An 11,411-nucleotide genomic window follows, 5' to 3' on the forward strand; every position below is an offset into this window, starting at 1 on the left:
GGATTGACCTGATAGAAAGGTAACAGCATGCTGAAGAGCATTTCTGAACACACAACATGGCGAACCATGAAGTAGATGGACTACAGCAGCAGAAGACCATACTGTGTGCCACTCCCATCAGCTAAGAACAGGCAACTGTGCCTACAATTCACATAAGCTCACCAAAATTAGACAATAGAAGATTGAAAACACACTGCCTGGTCTCATGAGTCTTGATTTCGGTTGCAACCATCAGCTGGTAGGATGAGAATTTGGTGTAAACAACTTAAAAGCATGGATCCTTCCTGCCTTGTATCAATGGTTCAGGATTCTGGTAATGGTGTTATGATGTTGGGGAGATTTTCTTGGAACACTTTGGGCCCCTTAAAACCAATTGAGCACTGTTTAAATGGCACAGCCTACCATTACTACTGACCATAACCATCCCTTTATTACCAGCAGAATAATGTGCCATCGGTGGCTTAGTGGTTGGTACTGTCACTTTAAACCTCCAGGTTCTGGATTCGATACTTGCCTCTGTGTGCATGGAGTTTGCATGTTCTCCCCGTGCTTGGTGGGTTTCCTCCGGGTACTCTGGTTTTCCTCTCATAGTCCAAAGACATGCAGATTAGGTTAATTTGTCTCCCCAAATTGTCCATAGAATGTGTGAGTGTGTCTGTGTGTGTGTGCCCTGTGATGGATTGGCACTCCAGGGTGTACCCTGCTTCATGCCCTAAGTCTCCTGGTTTATACCTGATTAAGTGGTATAGACAATGAGTGAGAGATTGACAAAATGTTTCATGTCATAAAACTTAAATAAAAAAATAAGAGCAAATTTTGGATGTGGTGGAATGGGAAATATGCATTATGTATGTGCAGGCAACAAATCTGCAGCAACTGTGTGATGCTATCATGTCAATATGGACCAAACTCACTAAGACATTCTTCCAGCGTCTTGTTAAATCTACAGTATGCCATGAACAATTAATTAAGGCAGTTCAGAGGCCAAAAGGGGGTCCATAGGGGGTGAGCAAGGTGTCCTCAATGCATGGGCTAGTGTGTTTATATATATATATATATATATATATACACTCTAAAAAACGCTGGGTTGTTTTTTCTACCCAAGCGCTGGGTTGCCTCTGTTGGGTCATTTTTCTGGGTTATTTACAGAGAGTTGGGTAGTTTTTGTGTAACCCAGCTGCTGGGTTGAAGTTTGCTTGGCTCCTCCCCCAAAGTTCACCGGTGGATTCAGCGGCTGTCAGTCAGCTTAATGTCTTCTCTCTTGAGCGCTGATGACATTTCATATTCCTCGTGCATTTAAAGGAAATAACGTTAAATACAAGGTCTGTATACACACGTTCACTCACCTAAGTCACATATGACTGAAAATTTATTACTATATTTATTACTGTTACCGTGTTTAGGTTACACACAAACTTTCAGGCTGGTCTGAGGTAAGATAATTTAGCTGACAATAGCTGCTATAGTTAGCCAAAGAACCCCATCTGTGTGTGAAAGAAACGGATAAGATGTCTGAGCTTTTTATCTTTCTCTGTAGAATGTTTGCAGGGTGACAAAACTGTAACTGTAGTATTAGCATGATGCTAGCATTTAGTTAGGTGCTAGCGTTAGCAACCACATTAACATTAGAACTTTATTAATCTCACTGTTTGAGAGAATAAAATGCTGTGTTACAAAACACTGACCCTCTCACAAATATACACACCTGCTAAACCTCCCGTTTTTCACTAGCTAGTAATTTACTCCGCGGTCAAATTTCTTTTGCGTTTCTCCCGAGTTATAACAATATTTTACACCTTTCCCCCTATGGCAAGTATGCAAATGTCTGCTGCATGTAAGCCAAACAGGTAGCCTTATTTAACCAAAGTTGCTTGTGACTAAATTAGTCAGTCAATGCGGCAACTATGGGAAAAAGTACCACAGCTGTACAGATAACTACTAGATGGAAGTATTAATATTTGGGTGACTGTAATGTGCCAGTATGACCCCAGCTATGATAATGCATTTCCTCAGGAATTAGCTTAAAACCAACGCAGACCACAAGTTCAACTAGTCTTTTTAACTAGGTTTTTTTTTTTATATTATTATATTTTTTTTTTAAGTGAGACTAGACTCTTGTGGTCTGCGTTGGTTTTAAGCTAATTTCTGAGGAAATGCATTATCATAGCTGGGGTCATACTGGCACATTACAGTCACCTTATTTTGCTGTTTTATTTTTGGTACAAAAACCAATAATACTGTAGCTGTCTTTTATTGTAATACTTGTCTTCATGTTTTTGTTTTAGGTTACATGGACACCTTTGTCAGACAAAAATTAACAGAATGGCAACTTCCTGACCTGATAGATAGCTTTACAGGTAAGGAAGTGTTGTTTTTTTTTTTCAGTCAAGTAGTGTACCCTTTTTTTTTTTTTTATAATGTACCCTTCACCCACAGCATGTTGAGTCTACATTGCAACATATTGGCTACCTACAGTAAACACTGCCAGAATTTGATGGTGACAAACCATTTATAAATTAGATTAAATTTGCTACCTTCTGGTTGTCACATTTACCTTGCTTTTAAATAAATGTGTCATGAAACTAGATCATATATATTATACCTTATTTAAAATAGGTTTTTAGCATGCTCTATATGTATTGTATTGTTAGTCAGGCTACAGATGATAACTAGCTTCTATGATTTTAATGTTGACAAGATCTCTGTGTTTTCTGTTGTTTTGTCTTTTAGATCAGGCAATAGATGAAGAAAGCTTTCTACTTTTAGATGAGGGGACCATCAACTGCATTATTCCAAAAATTGGCCCAAGGCTAAAGTTCCTAAAATACTTCAGAGAATTTGTAAGTAGTTAAGATTACTACAGATGGAAAGGGCTTAATCTTACCCTCTTTAAGTACTATTATTTTAGCGGATAATTTGTCAAATTTTCGCAAGATAGATGGCATATGTTTGCTTTCGGTGTAAAAGGCAAATTCCTGGAAATGTCAGGAGTCTCTTCATACATTTACAAGCTATACACCATATAAACATTTCATCAACATTTTTCAAATGTAGTGAAAGTGGTTGTGGGAGAACTTTTTCTTACCTCAGGTCTTACAGAAGACACCTAGTGGAGCAGCATGAAAAACAAGTTAAACAGACTCTTAATGAGCCTTTCGAACGGCCGGCTCAGCCTGATGATGAACTTAATGCTGAAGAGGAGTTAGGACAGGAAGTTGAGGATGAATGGGATGTGCTACAGCAAGAGGACATTACCGAACGGGTGGCCCTTTTTTTAGCTAATCTGAAGTCTAAATCTTCCCAGACATTTTCTAACTTAAACTTTGTAGTACAACAGACTTCTAGTTTAATATGCGATATTGTGAGCAGACTACAATCACAGACTATGTCTTTATTTAGTCAGTTTGGTCTTGATCAAAGCCCAAAGGTAGAAGAGCTTATGTTCCAGTTCTCTGATGCAGCTGAGCCTTTCAGAGATCTGGAAACAAACTATAAACAAATGCAATATTTTGCTAAATCAGGAAACTTTATTCAGCCAGTTGAGGAGTTTTTGCCTGGGGTTTCATATGTACAGCAATGGGATTCCACCACTGGCACTGTTCGACAAGTTGCAGTTCCTGATTCCTATCAGCGTATTCCGCTACAGTGCCTTCTGGTCAAGGTACTTGAAATTCCTGGTATTTTAAAGACCATGATGGAATGGCAGCAGAGAGAGGGTGATGCACTTCAGGATGTCTTTGATGGGACGTTTTGTAAAACACATCCACTATTCTTGAAAGAGGTTTCAGTTCCGCTACTGCTGTACAGTGATGACTGTGAAACTGTCAATCCTCTTGGATCTAAGACTGGGATTCACAAGTTAGGATTTATATATTTCATCATGAAGAGCTTGCCACCAGACCTGCTATCAAGTTTGCGGTCACACTTCCTTCTAGCAGTTTACAAATCAGATGATGCAAAGACCTATGGTCTTGATGCAGTGCTGTGCCCTATTGTTGAAGAAATCAGGTGTCTTGAGAGGGATGGCATCACTGTTGATACCGCTGACTTTCATGGTGTTGTTAAGTTCACAGTTGTCCAGGTGGTGGGAGACAATCTGGGCTTGAATGCCATTCTTGGCTACACTGAGAGCTTCCATGGAAATTATGTATGTCGGTGGTGCAAAGCAAATAGAGATGTCTTGAGGGTGCAGACACAGGAAGATACTGAATTATTACGCAATGTCCATAGTCACGAAGCAGATTTGCGTACTGCCAACCCCTCCAAGACAGGCTTAAAAAGAGACAGCATCCTGAACAGCTTGTCTTTTTTTCATGTAACAGATAACATTGCACCAGACATCATGCACGATATCCTGGAAGGAGTGGGGCCATATGAAGTTAAGCTTGTGTTGAATTTGCTGATTGAGCAAAAGCATCTGACACTTGACAAGCTCAACTACAGAATCACAAGCTTTGATTACGGCTTTTGTCATAAAGATAACAAACCCTCTCCGATAACTAAGAATGATCTAAAAAACCTTGATGGGTCCATGCGTCAATCAGCAGCTCAGATGTGGTGCCTAATTCGGTTACTGCCGACAATGATAGGTGACCTGGTTCCTGTAGAAAACAAGGAATGGAAACTTCTCCTACTCTTACTGCTGTGCATGGAGTTCATATTCTCTCCATCTCTCACTATAGCTGCAACTCTGTACTTGAGTAAAATCATTGAAGAGCATCATTCCCTCTTCCTGGAGCTCTATCCCGATCTACATTTACGGCCAAAACACCACTTCATGCTCCATTACCCAAAAGCTATTCAAAAACTTGGACCCTTGATGCAGTTCTGGGCAATGCGTTTTGAGGCTAAACATGGATTTTTCAAACGGGTCAGTCATGTCACATGCAACTTCCGAAACATTTGCAAAACCATGGCTTTTCGGCATCAGATAATGCAGTGTTACAATTTTATGTGTGGCTCTGTGTTAAGCCACAATCCAGAAGTTGGTCCAGGGCACATTACTTTTCTTGCCAACATTGAGGGAGTTAAAAAGATCCAAAGTGGACTAGGTATTCCCCTTTTCAGTGAAGTGTTTGTGCCGGTCTGGGTTACTTTTCAGGGTACTGCATATAGAGCAGGGATGACAGTATTTATGTCCTATGATAAAGATGGAGAGCCCAAATTTGGACTCATAAAAACCATTTTCATTCTGGGACAAACAACATACACACCAACAATTAAACTTGTGGTACAGAAGTGGGAAACAAAAGGCTTTGAGAGGCATTTCTTTGCATACAGTGTGATACCCACTCAAGTTTTGGCAGCTGTTGATGTGAGAGAGCTGCAGGATCATCATCCACTGCATGCAGTCAAATCATACAGAGAGCATGATGACAATTTCTACATTTCTCTGCGCTATAGACATTTTTAAACTACATTAGCTAAGCTCCCAGCAAATCCATGTATGTATAAATACTGTTATTTTTGTTTTTTTAAGTTTGACATTGGTGAAAGGGTCTTGCTTGACAATACATGCTTACAACTGGAAATAAGTGTCTTATTTGTTTAGTCGATAGTCCACCTATTTTGTATAAAAGGTCATTCTGTCTAAAATGCACGAGGATGCTCAATATTTGTTCTGTATTGGACTAATTGGATGGGATAAATTGGACTGTAAGTATTTATACATAATTTTGATTTTATTTCTTCTAATATGTGTATAAGCTCAATATATGATATACTAATTTGGCTTTTCTGCTTAGACTGGAAATGCTGGGCTACCTTCTACACCACATAAAAGCTCTGCTGCCCCACCAACTGCCACGCTTCCATTCCCTGTGGAGAAACAAACTGCACCAGTGGGTCTGATTATGCCATGTGTACTACATCTAGTTCCAGAATTTGTAGGTTCCGCATTTTAAGACATATAATTTACTTTGTTTTTTAGCAATGAACAGTAACAAAACTTTATCATTAAATTGTGTTATTTTTTTTTATAGGATGTCCGCCAGATTCTCACAGCCTCAAATGATGGCAGAGCAATTCTTGAAGGCCTTGATAAGGATTGTATGATCACAATCAGGCAAAGACGATGCCTGGTTCGAATTTTGGTGTCACACCTCATGGAGAAGTTCGGAGAAAGGTACTTTAAAACAGATTTGTTTTTATAGACAATTTTTTTAAAATTCCAAGTCACATCTGCCTCCGAGTGGCGCAGTGGTAAAGTGCTCGCCCGATCATCCTGAGAGCTCAAGTTTAATTCCCGGGTGATGCCGTAACCTTTTGCAACTTGAGGTCTAGAGAGAGCTGTTTGGCCGAGCTCTCTTACATGGCTCTACAGCTAATCAGGGGCATCTGTGAGCTCAGTAAAGCAGAAGGAGCAGATAGCGCTGTCCTCTGAGTGTGTTACATCGCCCCCAATGATGCAAGAGCGAGAGGTTTGAAAAGATGCGGTCGGCTGGCATCACGGAGGAAACACGTGATACTCTTCAGCCCTCCCAACTGAGTGTTAGTAGTAGTCTAATGTGGGAGCCAACTAGTGACGGGGAGGAATGGGATACCGCTAAATTAGGGAGAACATTCGGGAAAAATCCAAAAAATAAAAAAATTGGACAAACATGCAGAACAATAAAGATGGAAAAGTAAAAAAACCTGAATGTCTTTTCAGTCTTTTTCCATGCAAACTGTTACTTATGCATTCCCACAGGTTCATTATAACATAATTGTGTAGGTTTTGAAACCACTTTTCGCATGACTTTCAACGGTTTTGTTTGATCATCTATTGTGTTTTTCCTATGTTTACAGACCTACCACCGAAACCAAAAAGGCCTTGGCTTCATCTTTGATTCAGGCTTTTCCATGCTTGAAAGACATATCAGACAGTGGATGCGTGAGTACTTTTTGAAAAACTTTATAGAGGAATTGATGCAAACTAAAAAAATAGGTAGTAGAAAATGGGAAAGGAAAAAAGAACTGCCCAGTCTCTATTTAAATACGATTTCACTACTTGCCAGGATATATGGTACACCCAAGGCCGGAATCACCATCCAGCCACTGGATTTCTTGAAGAGAGGCTTAGGAACATTCGAAAGAAGCTGAGATCTGTGAGCAGGCCGCAAAAACAAGAAGATAAAGAGCCTGAAAAGGCATACATACCAGGTAATACGTAATTGAACTGAAAAATGTGTTGATAAAACAAAACACAAATATTATCATTGACAGTATTCCTTTGTGTGTTTTTATAGACTCTACGATTTCTGAAGACAGGGCCAAACAACTAAAAGAATGGCTGAGACACAATTCTCAGCCCCTTAGCCAGGTGTCGGCATACATGCAGGATACAGTCCTGTACAGAGCACAGTGGATAAGGGGAAATAACTTAAAAGATATACGTGAGATCCTACAAGAGTTCCCACATCTAACCAGTCCGGGCATGGTATCTAGTGGAATATAAATTTATTCTGTGTATATAATGGAAAAGAATTTTTTATAACAATCTTATATTAGTATGGCAGCTATTGACTTTGTTTTCTATACTTTAGATTGCACAGGACTTTCTTGTTTTGCATGGAGAGGCTGCACCAAAACTTTTTGAAACATGGCTGCCTATATATGCAGACAAGATCCTACACCTGCTGAGACGGGAAAATAAACTCCAATTTCCTGTAGAAGAAATGACATTGGGTAATTTTTTTTTATTATTATTATTATTTCTTTTTTATACATCACACTTTGCAAATATTACTTTTAGAATATGGGTAATATTTGGCCAATAAATACCAAAACTCAGATATGCCAAACCACATCATGTTAATAATGTGTGTTCCTACAGATGCCAAGGGGGAACTTGCACTGAAACTGCTACCTGAGTTGCTTCCACCTACGGTTTACAAAGTTGGCCGAAATTTTTTCCGGCACAGCATTGAGGAGTCCAGGTTGGCCTTTATTGACCATAAACCTGTAAGTAAGTTTCTGGATATTTAAAAGAAAATGGTATTAATTTTAAGACTTAACTTGGTATTCCTGGGCTTCAAAATAATCCAATAAATACATCATGCAATGGAAATTGTACAGTGTTGTTGCCTTTAAGTGGTCATAAAAGAGTTCATACATAGAACAGTAGGCGTAAGCTGTTCCACACTGTTTACATGTAAGCTTGACCTTTTTCATGTTCTTAGCATTAAATCCCATCAATCTATCAAGAATAAGTCAGAAATTTAATAATATTCAGTTACCTTGGGGAGGTTTTCCCTTTTAGAAAGACTCAACAAGGTGTTTTGTTAAAATGTATTTTTTATGTAGTGGCATTGTCCAGGTAATAATGTCTAATTATGTCCTGTCTTTTAATTTGTTTTATGTCTGCCTGCATTGTGATCAGATTTAATTTAAGTAGGACCAATGGCACCTGATGTCAAAAGCAATTGTAATCTATTGTGGAAATATAAATACCCATAAATATGAATTGAATGTTCACATTGCATTTACACATGGCTGTAGTGCCAGTGACAGTCAGTAAGTGCAAGCCCACGACCAGTAGATTCAGGGACATTTTACTGTGCTTCCTTTTCAAGCCATAATCTATGCCTGGATATACCCTCATAAATTGGTGCAGATAATAATTCAAAACAGGGGCTGCAGTTTCTGAATGTGATGGCCTTTTTGTAGTTTGTGAAACACTGTCGTTCCTGATAGTGAGAGTGTGATTATAGTGCTTTTTACTTTATTTTACTTTATTTTTCTTTTATTTCTTGCTTTCTAAGGGTGGAACCAACATGGTGGAATACCTCCAGCATGCTGAAGTCTCCAGGCCGTACCCCTACATCTTGACGTTGGGAGATATAGACCAGTGCTGCTCTCAGGCGTTTGTCATTCTGTTGGGACAGGCTCTGGAGCAAAGCACACTCCTGGGTGCGGTTGATGTGTGCTTCAAGGCATTTTATATTTTCGATATCAACTATCCAAAGCAGTGTGCTCCTGTATGGGAATTTCTCCAAAAAGTGGTCTATCAGATGGGAGGAAGTGAGTCAAAGCCAGTGAAATTTTTACATACAGCAATACTTGCTTGCAAGTAGAAGACTTGATCCTTTACATGTTCCATGATACATGTTCCATGTATCTTTGTATGTTTGTATTCATGTATGTTTGTTTAGTGGTTAACTGTTTATTGTATTTATTTGTAATACTTGTATGAATTAGAGAAGGCAGTGTTTGTATGTTACAATGAGACTAGGGCTGGATAGTTTTGCTCTAAAGCCACAAAGAGACCCTGCTTTGTAGAAGCTGCCCTAGCCTATTTGTACTGTAAAACTTCTTTAGGATTATCTGGTCATGCGTTTGAAAAATAAATGTTTTTTTCTATGAAAATTTAATAGGATGTTGTTTATTGCATATATGTATGGTTGGTGGAAGTTTTTTTGGAATAGACCAGTATATAAAAGTAATTTAATTGTTTAATAGACATGGGTAGTTTTTTACAGATTTACAGAAAATAATAACCTATTTGTGAGGTAGAATTAACCTAATATTCCAGTCAAAATGAACCAACATCTGGGTAGAACATTTAACCAATTTATGTGGGTAGAATTAACCCAGCATTATAGTTAAATATGACTCAGCATTTGGGTTGAATATTTAACCCATTTTGCTGGGTTAAAAAAATAACCCATTTTGCTGGGTTAAATCAACCCAGCATGTAGTTAGTCCAATAGTTACCCAGCAGCTGGGTTAAAAACAACCCAGATTGGGTTGTTTTTAACCCAACATTTTTTAGGGTGTATATATATATATATATATATATATATATATATATATATATAAAGGGAGGGAAGCATGTTGTAGAAAAGTAGAAAGAAGCAGCATGTTGCTTCTGCTCTCATGAGAATTTAAATAATACACATTAGCAGTAATACAAAGCTTGTTAACTCATGCAAATTTATTTTTTAATTAATCATTCTTACATTACTTTATATTGTTATATAATTAAAGTAAAACGTCGACACATTGTTAAGCCTTTAATGACATTGCAAAAAACACACTGTTGCCTTTCAGAAGATTTGACTTCGCCTTAAGATAAAAAATTCTTGACATTCATCACAAATTATAATGCATTTGGAGCATTTTTCAGGCAGAGTGTAAAAATTAAAATGCAAAAAAAGTCAAATGTTAATTAACATTAAAAAATGCATTAGAAGTTCGATAAGACTCCATAATTACTGCTCCATTTACCTACCAAATGTCTTTTAACATCTCCTCAGTCTCCACCTTAAGTGTCATTATTTACTCACCTCCAAACTAATTGGAACGCTATGCATATTTATATATCCTCTTTTTCTTCACTGCCAGGCGGCCTGATGGCACAGACCCAGAAGATTAAAACGATGAAAGAGAGAAGTGGAAAGCTTTCCCAAACAAGAGCTGAGAGTTTAAGGAAAAAAAAAAAAAAAAAAAAAAAAAAAAATTATATATATATATATATATATATATATTACTCCAGGGAAGAGGAACTGACCATTTTTATTAATGCATTTATGTTTTTATTTATTTATGCTCTTTTTTAAGTTCCCAGCACATGGCTGTACGTGTGAGAGCAGTCGTGGCTCAGATGTCTATTCCTCTGCGCTTTGACAGTGTGCAGAACCTTGTTGCTAATTGAGCGAGTCGACTGCATATTGAGAAGTGAAGATTAATACCTCGGAATAAATCATTCATGACGTGTTAGGCAGACTTCTGACCTCCGCAGAGAGAGAACATGTGACAGAAGGCCTTCAGCAGCCAGCAGACCTTGGCACAGAGGAAAGCAAGCATAAAGCTCCATCAGACAAGTCATGATGTTTTGGTTTCTTCTTACAGCGAAGAGAGAGAGAGAGAGAGAGAGAGAGAGATGTAACCTCCTTTTAATGTTTTGTGGTCATTTTGAGGACATGCTCACTCCAGCTTGTCTAGACATGCTCATTACACCTCACTAATTTCCTATTGACTTAACAGACCTCTACACTGAAATACAGAAAAAGATGCAACAATGATCTGATTTTTTTTTTAACACTGATTAAACTTTGCTTCTTGACTGAATGATTTACTTCATCACTAGTGAGTCCCCAAAACCTTACTAGCCAGCTCTGATTTTCTCTATGAAAAATTCAGGTTCACAACATTAAACTTTAAAACCCACTAGATACTCAGGTATGGGCTTGATGCCAATTTACAGACATGGTGTCAGTAGAGAAAATGTCACACCTTACATAACATGATGTGAACAACAAAAAAAAAGGGAAGGAAGTACCAGACAGCTGTCAAAGGAGCTCTGAATGGCATTCCCCAAGAGACGCTCGAGTCTATAATATTTTATATAAAACAATGATTATATTTAGAATTGTATATTTCCATTCATTTTTCAACCTTTAACAGTTTCAACCCAAACCGTTATGTGGGTG

General features: G+C 38.1%; 1 protein-coding gene across 1 annotated transcript; it reads left to right on the forward strand.

The window, feature by feature from the left end:
- Positions 1–2,826: 2,826 nt before the first annotated feature.
- LOC128520316 (uncharacterized) lies at positions 2,827–10,633 on the forward strand. Its single transcript, XM_053494506.1, has 10 exons — positions 2,827–2,840; positions 5,745–5,885; positions 5,982–6,124; positions 6,787–6,871; positions 6,996–7,140; positions 7,227–7,417; positions 7,524–7,665; positions 7,814–7,941; positions 8,742–8,889; positions 10,572–10,633. Exons 2-10 carry the CDS (start codon positions 5,853–5,855, stop codon positions 10,631–10,633), a joined length of 1,077 nt encoding a protein of 358 aa, XP_053350481.1. The 5' UTR covers positions 2,827–2,840; positions 5,745–5,852.
- The last annotated feature ends 778 nt before the right edge of the window (positions 10,634–11,411 follow it).

The sequence above is a fragment of the Clarias gariepinus genome, chromosome 4 (genome assembly GCF_024256425.1).
Source record: "Clarias gariepinus isolate MV-2021 ecotype Netherlands chromosome 4, CGAR_prim_01v2, whole genome shotgun sequence".
Lineage (NCBI taxonomy): Eukaryota > Metazoa > Chordata > Actinopteri > Siluriformes > Clariidae > Clarias > Clarias gariepinus.

What these genes read in the sequence shown, in the direction of transcription:
- LOC128520316 (XM_053494506.1), top strand. Translation starts at nt 5,853, where the DNA reads ATGCCATGTGTACTACATCTAGTTCCAGAATTT. An exon ending in TACATCTAGTTCCAGAATTT is followed by an intron (nt 5,886 to 5,981) that starts GTAGGTTCCGCA and finishes TTTTTTTTATAG; the next exon opens with GATGTCCGCCAGATTCTCAC. An exon ending in CCTTTATTGACCATAAACCT is followed by an intron (nt 7,942 to 8,741) that starts GTAAGTAAGTTT and finishes TTGCTTTCTAAG; the next exon opens with GGTGGAACCAACATGGTGGA.